Source organism: Sus scrofa, chromosome 7 (assembly GCF_054392235.1).
Source record: "Sus scrofa isolate SSC_HxYL_T2T_F1_AM1 chromosome 7, Sscrofa_HxYL_maternal_Yorkshire_Landrace_v2.0, whole genome shotgun sequence".
NCBI classification, from domain to species: domain Eukaryota; kingdom Metazoa; phylum Chordata; class Mammalia; order Artiodactyla; family Suidae; genus Sus; species Sus scrofa.
Window position 1 is genome coordinate 66,914,161 of NC_139389.1, and position 15,282 is coordinate 66,929,442.

At 51.7% G+C, this 15,282-nt stretch overlaps 1 protein-coding gene across 9 annotated transcripts in view; it reads left to right on the top strand.

Moving 5' to 3' along the window:
• LOC106504438 (taste receptor cell protein 1) overlaps positions 1-6,448 on the top strand; it is a 45,825-nt gene extending 39,377 nt beyond the window's left edge. For 4 of the 9 annotated variants that reach the window (XM_084968724.1, XM_084968727.1, XM_084968726.1 and 1 more), the window contains 10 exons: positions 1,261-1,418; positions 1,590-1,720; positions 2,362-2,426; positions 2,699-2,838; positions 4,416-4,540; positions 4,652-4,707; positions 4,828-4,973; positions 5,210-5,292; positions 5,420-5,476; positions 6,272-6,448. In XM_084968724.1, coding sequence (XP_084824850.1) covers positions 1,261-1,418; positions 1,590-1,720; positions 2,362-2,426; positions 2,699-2,838; positions 4,416-4,540; positions 4,652-4,707; positions 4,828-4,973; positions 5,210-5,292; positions 5,420-5,467 — 952 coding nt within the window. In that variant the 3' untranslated portion in view covers positions 5,468-5,476; positions 6,272-6,448. The remainder of the gene's footprint in view (positions 1-1,260; positions 1,419-1,589; positions 1,721-2,361; positions 2,427-2,698; positions 2,839-4,415; positions 4,541-4,651; positions 4,708-4,827; positions 4,974-5,209; positions 5,293-5,419; positions 5,477-6,271) is intronic. The other 5 variants (XR_014810547.1, XR_014810546.1, XR_014810544.1 and 2 more) reach the window with 2 other exon arrangements.
• Positions 6,449-15,282: the final 8,834 nt, after the last annotated feature.

Genomic DNA, 15,282 nt, shown 5'->3' on the forward strand with positions numbered 1-15,282 from the left:
TGCATGGGCAGGCAGGAGGCCCACTTCTGCTTCTGCCCCTGGCTGTGTGACCTCAGGTGACCTCTTGCCTGCTCTGAGCTCCAATTCCAGCTGCAGAATTTGAGCAGGGATGCCAGGCATTGTCTGGGTGTGATGGGGAAGGAAGGGGACACTTCCCTGGGCCAGGAGCCCAGAAATGACATGTAAACTGATGCAAATATGCTGGGGGAGGGGCCCTTTCTGGTTCTGAGCCTCTGGGGATGTTGGGGGGTGGGGACCTAAAGCCAGATGTGCTAGCACTGCTAGCCCTGCAGTCTCAGATAAAAGGTCAAAAGGTCCAAATCATCACAGCCCCGCTTGAGTTGAACTCAGTGTAGACTTTGAGTCCTATCGGCAGATCCCTCCCAGTGCAGAAATTTAGAAGCTTGATTATGCCTAGTGATGGGAAGTTCACCACCACTATCTTTCCAGGCCTTGATCCCAGCTTGTTAGAAAGGCCTCCCTGCCCCAACCCAGCCTTTTTCATAGCAATGACCCGAGCCACAGCCATGAGAACGCCGGATCCTTAACCCACCGTTTTACCAGGAAACTCCCAGGAAGTTCCCCCTTATAAGGAACTGAAATCTCTCTCTTTGAATTCCCTGCCCTGAGTCTGAACAGAAGCTTTGGCTCCCCAGCCCCAGGATGGCATAGCACAGAACAGGTACTCTGGGAAAGGATACAGGAAAGTGATTCTGGATCCTAAGCCTGCTTGTTTTCAGGTTTCTCCCTGCAAACTCCTTCAACCCTGCGCTCAGGCCAGGCTGCCGCCACAGGACATGGCCCATCGGTCTCCCTCCCCCAGGCGTTCAGAGACTCCTCAGGCCTGTCACCTCCCTCTTCCCAGACCCCCTGCTTCTTGTGATGCCACCAAAGAGGTTTTTCTCGGTGTGGCTCAGGCAACTTCGTGATTGCTCACAGCTATGGTCTTCCTGGCTGGCATTCCCTGTGTTTGCATTAATGCCAGTTTGCAGGGGTGACCGAGGGACTTTGCTTTCCCCGAGCACCTGGCTCCTGTTCTGCTGGCTGCACCATTAGTCCTCATGCCACCCCTACAACAAGACAGTCGTTATCCCCCTTTTATCGAGGGGGCAGCTGAGGCTCAGGGGTGACATCACACGGGGAATCAGTCGGTGGCTTCCCCAGTGGACTCCCCTTGGGACACTGGCCAACTTGTGTAGCAGCCATGTCCCCTTCCAGCCCCCAGGGCATGCCACGGTGAGGATGTGTGTCTGTCCACAGGCCTGGAACTGTGGCCGTGAATGCCTCCCTTGTGTTTGGGGGCCAGGCCCCGGGGCCCTCAGCCCGTGACGTCCTCTGGACTCTATACCGCAAGGTCAAGGCCGCAGGGCAGATGTTGGGGAACCTGTCCCTGGATGGGAGCAGCCTGGCCTCTGATGGTGAGTCTCTGCCCCGCCTGCCCCCACACCCACCTCAGTGCCTCTTCCCCCACCCCCGGGGAAGGCTGGGGGTTCTCCTAGAGGGGCCCAGCTCCGGCCCCACCATGAGACGGGGTGTGGTGGGTGAGGAGGCTCCCGACCCCTCCTGAACCCCTACCTGTGGTTCCACAGGGTCCAACCTGAGTGACCTGGCCCTGGAGACCATCACCATCCAATTCACGGCCATGAGGCCCTTCCAGCCCCTGCTCCTCCTGCCCGGCTCTGCCCCCTTTGTCCTCTTGGAAGAGAAGATCCTCAGACAGGTGAGGTGGCCTCTTGCCCTCCCTCCAAGGCCTGGGACACTGGCTTTGCCTGCCTTGACTGCAGGCCTCTGGGACTCAGGGGTGAGGGGTAGGGGAGGCAGGTGTAGAGGGCACACAGCCCTGCCCCAGGGGCTCCCGTTTAAGGGGTGATGCCCTTCCCCAGGGGTGAAAGTTTGTCTGAGGGAGGTGACAGCTCTGTCCCAGGGGCTAGACCCTGTAACCAGACACCCCTACCCAGGGCCAGCACTAGGGTACGTGAGTGAGGCACCCAGGACACCATGTTTAAAGAGATCCTCAGAGTTTCCGTCATGGTGCAGTGCAGATGAATCTGACTAGGAACCATGAGGTTGCAGGTTCGATCCCTGGCCTCACTCAGTGGGTTAAGGATCTGGCGTTGCCGTGAGCTGTGGTGTAGGTTGCAGACACGGCTCGGGTCTGGTGTTGCTGTGGCTGTGGTGTAGACTGGCAGCAGTAGCTCCAATTCAGCCCCTAGCCTGGGAACCTCCATATGCTGTGGGGGTGGCCCTAAAAAAAAAAAAAAATTGAGATCCTCACTCGCCTCACCCTCGTCCTGCCCCACTGCACACCGGATCTCAAGAGAGACACCCCTGGCTCGCCTTGACCTCCAGGATTCCCCACAGGTCACGCCCGTGGCGTCAGGATTCTTCCCGGTGCATCCACAGCAAGGCCCCCTGCTCCTCTTCAGGTGGGCTCTCCCCCTGCCACCCAGCCTGCCCTGCTTTCTCTCTTGGGGGCCAAGGGGCAGCTCCATCTCATGACTCCTAGCCAGTCCATGGGGGCCACCCAGGGGAGGGTTTTGTTTCAAGTAGCTCCGGCTAGTCCTGTAAAGCTCTGCCTTAGGAGCTAGGAAGCCCCATGCCTCCAGGTGTGCTGGGGGGGAGAGGCTGGACACCTGCTTCCAGAACATGTGCTGCTGGAGCCTGTAACCCCTTCCCTCTCCCCTTGTCCTCACCCTAGCAATGTGGACCAATGGGTGGGTGTTTACATTGAATACAAGTTCCAGGCCCCCATCAGTACCCACCTCCAAGGCTTGGCCAATCACCTGGCCCAGAACATAATGGATCCCGCTGTCCAGAAATCCAGCATCACGGCCAATGGTGAGTCAGGGCCGGGATCCCTGTGTGTCTTTGGCCTGCAGCCTCTTACGCTCTCTGGGTCTCAGTGTTCCTCCTCTGGAGAATGGACAGAATTTCATATCAACCACAAATTCTTGTGTGCTGGGGCTACAGAGAGGAACTGGATGTAGAGCCTTGGAGAGAGAGCGGGACGGAGATGAGAAGTCGGGATCAGAGAGACAGGATGGTCCAGTTACCTCTCTTACGGTCGGGGCCCTCAGGGAGCCCTCACATAAAGATTTGTCCCACTAATAAAGTACCCAGCTCTCCCCCCAGTGCCAGATCTGCAGAGCTGTGCAACCCCTCACAGGCCATCAGTTCAACACCCATGGTAGGGGATTTCTAGGTCTGGTTAGTCACTCCAGCTGCGCAGCCTAGGGCTGCTCTGAGGAGCCTTTTTGGCCACAGAAGGGGCTGACCCACCTACCTGGCTGGCTCCCAGCCCCGCCCTATCCTCGCGGCCTCCTGAGGAGGCCCGGTGCTGCCTTCTTTTAGGCTTTGCCTCACACCCCATCCACAGCTGTCCCCAGGTGCCCACAGCCCGGGGTGCAGCAGGATTGGTGGTTTGGCATCCACACTCTGCAGGCTGGAAGCGCCATCCCTCCCCCTCCTCAGGGAGCCAGTTGCCAGCGATGGGGCCTGTTCCCTCTTCAACCTTCCAAGCACAGAGGGCAGACACTAGAGCTCCCCCCACTCTCTGGAGGAGGGCGGCACTGTTTATGTCCATGAGCCCTTTCCATCAGGAGTGGTTTTCTTCCACTTCTCTCAGCAGAACAGAGCAAGGTTAATAGAAACTACTTCAGCATCAGCTCAAGTACCAGCAGGACCTCCTGCTTCACTCACATCGATTCTGGGAGTGAGCAGCGTAGTTAGATTGAAGCGGGGGCTGCAAGCTTTCTGTGTATTTTAAGCTCTGGGGGCCATCAGCTCTCTGTCATAGTTACTCCATTGCTCCCTTATAGCGAGAAGGCAGCTGCACACAGCCTTAGATAGGCAGGCATGGCTGTGTGCCAGTACAACTTGGTAGATATAGAAATTTGTATCACATAGCTTTGATGTGCCACAAAATCACATCCCTTTGATGTTTTTCAACTATTTAAAAATGTGAAATCTGGAGTTCCCAGCATGGCTCAGTGGGTTAAGAACCCGACTAACATCCATGAGGATGCAGGTTTGATCCCTGGCCTCACTCAGTGGGTTAAGGATCCAGTGTTGCCATGAACTGTGGTGTAGGTCACAGACACGGCTCGGATCCTGCATTGCTGTGGCTGTGGTGTAGGCTGGCGGCTATAGCTCTGATTCAACCCCTAGCCTGGGAACTTCCATATGCCGCAGGTGCGGCCCTATAATTAAAAAAAAAGAAAGAAAGAAATCTATTCTTACCTCCTGGGCTGTCCATAAACAGGCGCTGGGGCTGGATTGAACCTCAGACTGGATTTGGCTGACTGCTGGCCAAGAGCATTCAAGCTTGGGGCGTGCAGCCCTGGGTCGGGGCTCAGCCTTATGCCAAGTGTCCAAGGAGGGAGGCTTAGGCTGACGGCCCCTCCCCATCACTCTAGGGGAGAAGGCAGAGCTGGTGCTGTATGAGGTGTGGCTGCAGATTGTGGACCAGCCCTTCAACAAGGCCTGGAAGGACAAAACCAGCCCTAAGTTCTGGAACCTTCAGGGGAACCTGACGAGATGGGTGAAGTGAGGGTTGGGGAGGAAAGGAAGGGAGGAGCAGAAGGAGTCGTGGAGGGGACCCGATGAGGCTTCAGTGGAGCTGTGACCCTCTTTGTCCTCTCCTGACCCCTAGCTGACTGCTGTCCTCAGACCACTGCAGAACTTTGGCCAAGTGGTGGTGAAATTCCAGTAAGTCCGGGGTGGCTCAGGGATGGACTCTGGGGTGAGGCCAGAGGCTCAGAGAAATGACCTTCTGAGACCCCCCTGGCCGGTTAGCCCCCCTGACATCCATTGTGATCCTCCTGCCAGGCCCAACACCCTGACCGCCTGGGTGGGTGCCACCTTCTTCAGGGCCGCGCCAGTCCAAGCCCTCGTGCAGGACTGCGTGCTCCAGGCTCTGCCCGCCCTGCAGGAAGCTGAGGGCCTCTTGCTGGAGGTGATCAACCCAGACCTTGGTCAGTGCCCCTCTCCCTGCTTCCCTCCATCTCTGTCCTCTGACAATGCTGCCTCTTCCAGGAAGCCCCCCAAGGTGGCCCCAGCTCCAGAGCTCTGCTCCTACAGTAGATTGTGGGCCAGGATCCCTCGCCCAAGACAGTTCTGCAGGCCTGGCTTTGCCTTCTCAGGGGTTTGTGGTCTAGAGGGGTGGGGAGCCACCCCAGCCATCAACTCCCTGCTTTGTTCTGAACCTCAGGTCAGCCTGGCATCACCCTCCCCAGCTATGCTGTGGTTCTCCTCGTTCTGGGCTTCCTGCTCACTGCACTCGCCCTTGTCCTGGTGAGTAGCTGACTGGGCCTGGGGCTCCTTCTTGGGAGGCAGGCTGGGCCCTTGACCCCCTGAATAAAGCTGAGCTGAGGGGCTGCCAGCCAGGGAGCTGGGCCTGAGCCCCTCCTTCCCACCCCAGGTGCTGAAGAGGAAGACCTGCTTCCGGCAGTTCAGCCATACACAGTGAGGTACAGAGGTCAGTCCTTCCTGCTCCCCCTGGGGGTTTTTTCTGGGTGGGGTCTGCTCCCCCAGTGCCAAGGTCTCATGCAGACATTTCCCAGTGGGTGTTGACAGAGCTGGTGGTACAGTCACTGCACCCCAATAGCGCATCCCCTTTCATGGGGGTGACCCAGGGGTGGTCAAGCAAAATCCTCTAAACAGGCTCCACTTATCCCAGCCATCCTCCACAAGCCCCCAGAAATGATGCAGAAGGGGAGTGGACAGAAACAGGACCCAAGGCTCCATGTGGTCACGAGAATTGGGGAGGGGAGTTGCCTCCAGCACTGGAGCTCCAGGCAGTGGTGCCTCCAGGCTCTGAACATAGGGATGCATGTGTCCCAGCTCAGTTTCCTCTCTGATCCCCAGGTCACGTGGATGGGGGCAGGTAGCACCTTTCTGGGGTACATCGTTATTCCCGGCTCTGAGCATCTGTCTCCCCCCACCAGGTGCCCCTTCAGCTGCTGCTCCCTCCACTGAAACCAAATTCCAAAAGTCTCCTTCTCCCCCAGCCTTGCCCCCAGCATCCCATAGTCAGGGCCTCAACCCTGAGAAGTAGAGCCAGAGCAGCAAGATGCCAGAAAGGGCTGGGGGGCAGCGGGTGCTTCTCTCCCAGGTCGCCCAAGGACTGGATTCCCCGGGCTGGGGCAGATGGAGGGCGGGGAGCAGTGCCTTTGCCCCCGCACCAAGGAGAGCAGCTGAGCTTTACCTACGCCCACAATCTCCCCGCCACAAGTCTCAGAAAACACTCATTACCATTGTCATGTTCACTCAGGTCAGGCCCTGAAGAGCTGAACGTGGCAAGATGATGGCCTGCGGAAGATGCAGGAAGGGGAACAAAGCTGGCTCCCTCCCGCCTGGCCTGGCTTCGTGGTGGGGCTGGAGGTATATGGGTCTCAAGACAAACTCCTGTCCTTTGGGGTATGGAAAATTAAATGACAAGGAGCTATCAGAAGTTGGTGTAAGAGGTTGATTTGGGGAGTTCCCGTTGTGGCGCAGTGGTTAACGAATCCGACTAGGAACCATGAGGTTGCGGGTTCGGTCCCTGCCCTTGCTCAGTGGGTTAATGATCCGGCGTTGCCGTGAGCTGTGGTGTAGGTTGTAGACGCGGCTCGGATCACGTGTTGCTGTGGCTCTGGCGTAGGCTGGTGGCTACAGCTCCGATTCAACCCCTAGCCTGGGAACCTCCATATGCCGCGGGAGCGGCCCAAGAAATAGCAACAACAACAACAAAAGACAAAAGACAAAAAAAAAAAAAAAAAAAAGAGGTTGATTTGGGAGTTCCCATCGTGGCACAGCAGAAACGAATCTGACTAGGAACCATGAGGTTGCGGGTTTGATCCCTGGCCTTGCTCAGTGGGTTAAAGATCTGGCGTTGCTGTGAGCTGTGGTGTAGGTCGCAGATGCGGCTCAGATCTGGCATTGCTGTGGCGTAGGCCTATGGCTACAGCTCCGATTGGACCCCTAGCCTAGGAACCTCCATATGCCATGGGTGTGGCCCTAAAGACAAAAGACAAAAAAAAAAAAAAAAAAAAGAGTTTGCTTTTGCATTTGTTTCTAGGTGGTCATCCAACATGAGGACATAGGGGAGGTTCAGAGTGGAGCCCACAGGAGGAGGTACAGGCAGTGGACTGAAGGTCAGGGGTGGAGATGGGGGCTCTGTGGGGTGAAGGCCTGGTCCCAGCTCCACCCCCATCTTAGGGCCAGTCACTCTAAGACCAAAGGGCTTAGGGTGCTGGTGGCCGAGGTGAGGCCTGGCTGCCGCACAGCAAAGAAGAGCCCTGAGTATGTGCCAGGGACGGCCGGAGTGCTGGACAAGCCAGTTTCAGGGAACAGGCTGCCGGGCTGGGGAGGTCGAAGATGGAGGCCAAGCAGCCTGAGGGTGGGGCTTGGAGGGGGAGGCAGCTTTCCTAGAGGACACCCAGGTAGGTGATGGCCTTGATCCTCAAAACTCCAACATCCCCTAGGCCCACCAGCACCTGAGAAATGTGGGAGCATGAGGGAGTGGTCTTTGAAGCCATGACCTAGAAGGGACTCAAGTATGGTCTACCCTAAAGGCTCCCTCCACTATAGAAGAGCTGGCAGGCCCAGAGGGCAGACCCAGTGCCAGACCATAGCCTTACCGGACCAAAGACAGCAGCCAGCACCAAGATGCCAGACAGGGTCAACAGGAAGGTCACCATGATGAGGCTGATGATAGCTGGTGGCCTGTTCCTTTGTACTTATGGAATATGCCCCCTTTCATTCATACCCATGATGGGACCCTGCCCCCCAAGGCTGTAGCCCCCACACTGCAAAGACCAGCCTGATATCTGCACCTAACTCAGGTCAGACCTCACTCTCCACAACTTCTGGCTCAAGGGCCAGAGGGGACCCTGGAAGGTGTTCCCCAGACTGTCAGGATGCCTAAAACCATCCCGGCTAGGGCTTTTCTTGGGGAGGAGGGTTATACTTACCATGTTCTCCTGAGCTGCTGCCACTTTCTGTGTAGGTGATACAGGAGAGAAGGGGGTTGGATAAATAGGAACAAGCCTGAGGGCTGAGGCTGGCCAGTGAAGGCGGAGACCCTCTGCTCTTCAGGCTGTGGTATCCCGGCCCTCCACAAACCAGGCTGGGTGAGCATCATCATGGGAGGCCTTGCATGAAGATACAGTTCAGACAGGAAGTTCCCTTGTGGTGCGGAGGGTTAAGGATCTGGTGTTGCTCCAACTGTGGTGCACATTCAATCCCTGGCCTGGGAACTTCCACATATTGCAGGTGCAGCAAAAAAAAAAAAAAAAAAATACAGTCTCAGACACACCCAGGGAACCCTGTGGGTTTGAAGGAGAGGGGACAGGGACGGAAACCCGCAGTCCAAGCACGGTATCTCTGGAGGTGATGTGACTATAGCTGCAAAGTGTAAGAAAAGGGTCTCCCTGGCAAGGTGCGCCAGCCAGTTGGCCATCAGGCTGGACGGGCACCATCAGGGACTGCAGGATGGCTGAGGGGCCTGACAAACTAGCTCCCTCACAAAGACAAGTGAGTCTTTCCTGCAGGTGAGATGGGGCCTGCAGGACGCTTCCCATCATTATGCAGACTTGTTTAATTCTCAGCAACTCTGGAGCCCACTTTCCAGATGAATAAACAGAGGCTCAGAGATAAACAGGCAACACTGCCTTGATCACTCTGCCTGCCACCTCCTCCAGCACCCAGTTCATTCTAACAACACAGCACTCGATGACCTGTGAAACAGGTGCTATTATCCCCATGGCACAGCTGAGGAAAGGGAGGCAGAGAAGCTAAATATCTGCCTAGGGTCACAGGGCTGAGCTCAAACCCCAGCCATCTGACTCCGGAGCCTCCATTCTTTTTGTTTTGTTTTGGTTGTCTTTTTAGGGCTGCACTGGTGGCATGTGGAAGTTCCCAGGCTAGGTGTCTAATCAGAGCTATAGCCACCAGCCTACACCACAGCCAGATCCGAGCTGCGTCTACAACCTACACTACAGCTCATGCAACACCGGATCCTTAACCCACTGAGCAAAGCCAGAGATTGAACCTGCGTCCTCATGGATGCTAGTCAGATTCGTTTCTGCTGAGCTACGTTGGCAACTCCCAGAGCCTGCATTCTTGACCACCCCAGCCCCATGGCAGGGGCCGTGCTAGCATCTGCACCCAAAGGTGGGAACTCTTCTGCTTTCTTCTGCCCACCCAGGAAACAGGGCATGCAGCCTCAGGTTTGGGAGGGTGGCAGTTCAGGAAACAAGCCAGCCCGTTGGGCCAGTGGTTCCTAGGGCCTGGAGGCCAGGGAGAACTGTGAGCCCCGCCTCCCATGACACTCACAGGGAACCTTCAATCAGCACCTGCCAGAGGGCAGGGCAGGGGCTCAGCTCCTGCTGCACCTACAGGAGTTGGAGGTGGCACTCTGCCCCAAAACAACCTCACATGGGTGAGATAGGAACAGATCTCTTCCCTGCCTTTTCCCCCTGCCCCAAGGTGCCTGCAGGGGAGAAGGGGCATTTGCCCCCTAGGCCACTGCTCAGATGGAGAAGAGCCTGTGGGAGCCACTGGGGCTGTATCCTAGAAGGAAAGCACAACCCCGTGGCTACTTCAAGGGCCAGCCCAGACCTACCAAGGGTGGCCATGTCTCCAGTGAGAGCCTGGTAGACAATAGGTGCAAAGTCCCTGGATGGTTCTATAAACTTCCTGTTAAGGACAGTTGAGAAGATGGGCAAGACAGTCATGTTCAGTGAGAGCCTGGCAGGCATGGAGGGGTGGGCAGAAGCAGACAAAGTTCAGCTGGGTCCAGTCCTGGTCCATGGAGGGACAAAAACCTGGGGGAGGGGTGTCACCAGCCAAAGTGAGAGGGCTCAGGTCCATGGGAAGTTGACCAAGGCTATTAACAGCTGGAGACCATCTGCAGGGCCTGGCTCTGTACATGGGCTTCTGCCTGGAATCGCAGGTGCCTCACATGGGCCTGAAGTAGCAAATGTGGTAGGAGAGGCACTGGTGGCCAAATGCAGGCACCTAATCATGCCCAAAAGAAACCAAAGGGACCATGAACTGGAGCCGGATCAGAATGGCCACAGCAAGGGAACCCAGAAGGAGGTCTGGGCCCATAGGAGAAGCAAAGCACTATTATTGGGCAGGGAAAGAGGAGGAGGGGCACATGCTTAGACTTTTGGAGGGTGGGGCTACAGGCAGCGAAGTGCCTCTTGCACGAGCTATGGGTGGCCATGCCTCCTGCATGGACTAAGCACCTCTTGTATGGTCTACAGGTGGCAGGGGCAGACTCAGTCATCTCATACTTCAGAGGTGGGCATGGCCCGCCACCACTAGGGATCTGTGAATGGGCACCACCCATGACCCCAGTTACCTCAGAGGTTGGCACAGAGGAGGGGCTGCAACCAAGCACCACCCATTGTTGTTCTCACTCCCTTGGCAATGCACATGCCCTGCCACTACCACTGCCAAATGTTCTAGGTACCATCTACAACTGCCTGAGGGTCACTGCCACTTCCCGGGGCCCTGGAACTAGGAGCAGCCTGCACTATCTTCCTGCAGGTCCATGCCATTGCCAAGGGTCCAGCAAGCAGGCACTGGCTATTAGCCCTACCCATTGCCTCCATCTTCCTGGAAACACTCACAGCACCCTATCAAGGGGATAACAGCCCACACATGCTGAGAAAGAGACAGCAAGCACCCAAAAAAGCAGCCCTCATGCCAAAAATAAATAGCCCTCATAAAGTACCCATTGTAGCCCTCCAAGACTACAGTAGTTGTTTTCCCTAAACTCACAGAATAAGAAATATATAAGCAAAATGAAGAAACTCAGGAATAATTCCCACTTAAAGGAATAGGAGAAGTCACCTGAAGGAGCAATGAAACAGATCTCTGCAATCTAATAGACACTGAGCTCAAAAAGGAGATAGTGAAAACACTGAAGGAATGAAGAGCAAATATGAAGGAATTGAGTGGATATGAACAGTAATGCATATTACTTTAGAAAGGAACTAGAAACTATAAGGAGGAGCCAAGAAAAAATAGAAAATTCATCTGCAGATACAAAAGCTGAAGTAAAGCCACTGAAGAGAAGAATGAATAATGCAGAGGAATAAATTGGTGACTTAGAAGATAGAATAATGGAGATCACCCAGTCAGGACAGCAGACAGAAAACCAAATGAAAAAAAAAATGAAAGCAATATATCTAAGGAGAATTCCTGTTGTGGTGCAGCAGAAACGAATCCGACTAGGAACCATGAGGTTGCAGGTTCAATCTGTGGCCTTGCTCAGGGGTTAAGGATCTGGCATTGCCGTGAGCTGTGGTGTAAGTCACAGATGTAGCTCAGGTCTGGCGTTGCTGTGGCTGTGGTGTAGGCTGGCAGCTGTAGCTCCGATTAGACTCCTAGCCTGGAAACCTCCATATTCTGTGGATGTGGCCCTAAAAGGACAAAAAGACAAAAAAATATATATATATATGTAAGATATCTATGGGATAATATAAAGCATGCCAATCTATGCATAATAGGGATTCCAGAAAGGGAAGAAAAAGAAAAGGGAATTGAAAATATGTTTGAAGAAATTATGAGCAGAACTTCCATGCCTGCCTGCTTGCATCTTTCACAAGCATCCTATCCTAATAAATCTATTTCTTGCCAAAAAAAAAAAAAAGAAAAAAGAAAAAAAAGAAATTATGGATGAAAACTTTCCAAATCTAAAGAAGTAAACAGATATCCAGATACAGGAATCACAGAGAGCCCCAAACAAGTTGAGCTCTAATAGACCCACACCAAGACATAATAAAAATGGCAAAAACCAAAGATAAGTAGAGGATTCTAAAAGCAGCAAGAGAAAAACAAAGAGTTAATTATAAGGAACCCCCATAAGGCTATCAGCGGATTTCTCTACAGAAACGCTAGAGTTCAGAAGAGAGTGGCAAGATATAGTCAAAGTTCTAAAAGAGAAAAATTTATGCCTTGAGTATGGCCGAAAAAATAAAAAAAATAAAAAACAATAGAAAATAAATAAAAGGGGGAAATTTGCAGCCTAGAATACTCTACCCAGCAAGAATATCATTTAAAATAGAAGGAGAAATAAAGAATTTCTCCAACAAGCAAAAACTAAAAGAGTACATCAAAACTAAACCCATTTTACAAAACCGCCATGAAGTACCACCTTACACCAACCAGATTGGCCATCATCAAAAAGTTTACAAACAATAATTGCTGGAAAGGGTGTGGAGAAAAAGGAACCCTATCACACTGTTGGTGGGATTGTAAATTGGTGCAACCACTGTGGAAAACAGTATGCAGATGCCTCAGAAAACTAAAAATAGAACTACCATTTGATCCAGCAATCTCACTCCTGGACATCTATCCAGAGAAAACCATGACTTGCAAAGACACATGTACTCTGATGTTCATTGCCACAGTATTTTCAATAGCCAAGACATGGAAACAACCTAAATGTCCATTGACAGAGGAGTGGATCAAGAAGATGTGATACACAATGGAATACACAATGGAATATTACTCAGCCATTAAAAGCAATGAGATACCAGCATTTTTAGAAAATTGGATGGACCTAGAAATTATCATGCTAAGTGAAGTCAGCCATACAATGAGACACCAACATCAAATGCTTTCACTGACATGTGAAATCTCAGAAAAGGACAGAATGTACTTCTTTGCAGAACAGATACTGACTCACAGACTTTGAAAAAGTTATGGTTTCCAAAGGAGACAGTTCAGGGGGTGGGGGAATGCGCTGGGGTTGTGGGTTGGAAATCCTATAAAATTGGATTGTGATGATCATTGCACAATTCTAAATGTAATAAATTCATTGAGTAATAAAAAAACCCATTTTGGAGTTCCCGTCGTGGCGCAGTGGTTAACGAATCCGACTAGGAACCATGAGGTTGCGGGTTCGGTCCCTGCCCTTGCACAGTGGGTTAATGATCCGGCGTTGCCGTGAGCTGTGGTGTAGGTTGCAGACGCGGCTCAGATCCCGCGTTGCTGTGGCTCTGGCGTAGGCTGGTGGCTACAGCTCCGATTCGACCCCTAGCCTGGGAACCTCCATATGCCACGGGAGAGGCCCAAGAAATAGCAACAACAACAACAACAACAACAACAACAAAAACAACAACAACAAAAAACATTTTATAAGAAATGCTTAAAGGGATCCTCTAAAAAAAAAAAAGTAAGAAGAAATACAATGGAGGAAATCACAGCTGGAGAATAACTTAAGTCAGTATATGGATCCAAAAGGGGGAAAAAAGATTGTAAAAGCAACAATAAACACAAGGAACAGCAAAAGGATAAATGTGAAGATGTTAAAAAGAGTACATCAAAATCATAACATGTGGGGAAGAAAAGTAAGAAAATCTAGACTTTTTTTTTTTGCTTTTTTAAGAGCCATACCAGTGGCATATGGAGATTCCCAGGCCAGGGGTCCAATCGGAGCTGTACTGCTGGCCTATGCCAGAGCCACAGCAATGCCAGATCCGAGCCACGTCTGTGACCTACACCACAGCTCACAGCAACGCTGGATCCTTAACCCACTGAGCAAGGCCAGGGATCGAACCTGCAACCTCATGGTTCCTAGTCAGATTCCTTTCCACTGAGTCATGATGGGAACTCCTAGACTTTTTTTTTTTTTTTTAAAAGAATGTGTTTGAGCCTATATAACTATCAGGCTAATCAAGCAGATATAGGAAGGGGTTAACATACTTGAAAAAAAGGGCAACCACAAATCAAAACCAAACAATACATTTACCAAAACCAAAAAGAGGACACAAGCATAAAATATAATATCCAGCCAAAAAAAGACAAAGGAACAAGGAGAAACAGAATCAACTGGAAAACAAATATGTTATCAATAATTATCTTAAATGGAAGTTCCCCTGTCATGGCTCAGTGGAAATCAATCTGAGGATACAGGTTTGATCCCTGGCCTTGCTCAGTGGGTTAAGGATCTGGTGTTGCCATGAGCTGTGGTGTAGGTTGCAGATGGGGCTTGGATCTGGTGTTGCTGTGCTGTGGTGTAGGCCAGCAGCTACAGCTCCAATTGGACCCCTAGCCTGGGAACCTCCATATGTCCTAAAAAGACAAAAATAGTAATAATAATAATAATTACCTTAAATGCCAATGAACTGAAAGCTCCAATCAAAAGACAGAGTGGCAGACTGGATAAAAAAAACAAGAGCCTACAATATGCTGCCTACAAGAGACTCACCTTAGGGCAAAAGACACATATAAATGGAAAGTGAGGGATGGAAACAGATATTTCATGCCAGTAGAAAAGATGGGAAAGTAGGAGTTGCAATACTCATATCAAACATAGGTTTTAAAATGAAAGTCATAAAGAAAGACAAAGAAGGACAATATTTAATGATAAAAGGATCAAATCAAGAAAAGGATTTTACACTCACCAATTGTTGGGAATGCAAAAATAGGAGACTTCAAGACCCCACTCACATCAATGGACAGATCCTCTAGATAGAAAATCAATAAGGCAACAGAGATCCTAAGTGAAACAGTAGAACAATTAGATTTAATTGATATTTTCAGGAATTACATCCAAAAAAAATCAGAATATATATTCTTTTCAAGTACACATGGAACATTCTCAAGGATTGACTGCATACTGGGGTGCACATCTAACCTCAACAAATTTAATTAAGAGTATAGCAATTATTTCAAGTATCATTTCTGATCACAATGGCATGAAACTAGAAATCAACCACAGGAAAAGAAATGAGGAAAAAAATGACTACATGGAGGCTAAACAACATGCTACTAAAAAACCAATGGCAGGAGAGGACAAGATGGTGGAGGAGTAGGGGGACACGCTCGCCCTCTCCCACAAACACAACAAAAAAAGCACATCTACAGAATAAATGACTCATACAGAACAGCAACCAATCGCTGGCAGAGGAACCTAAACTCCAATAACAGCAAGAAGTTCGTGACATTACTGGGCAGAATGAGAGAAAAGAGGAGAGTGAGAGAAGGTGAATCCGAGCGGGACGGGCGCTCCCGAAAGGGAACTGCAGAGGAGAAAGGGATCCCGCACCCTGGAAAGTCACCTACTGGGGGAAAGATCAAACAAACCGGAGGAATCTACAGATGCAGAGAAGAGTGTAGCAGTAAGTTGGAGTACGGAAAAGCCGATCAAGAACCCAACGGACCATCTGAACTACGGGCACAGTCACCAAAAATTGAGATGCCTGGGTGGGGCTGGGCACCGAGACCTCGGCTCCAGAGGTTAGTTCCCGGGCTGGGGGGAGCGGGGCAGAACGGGAAACTGCT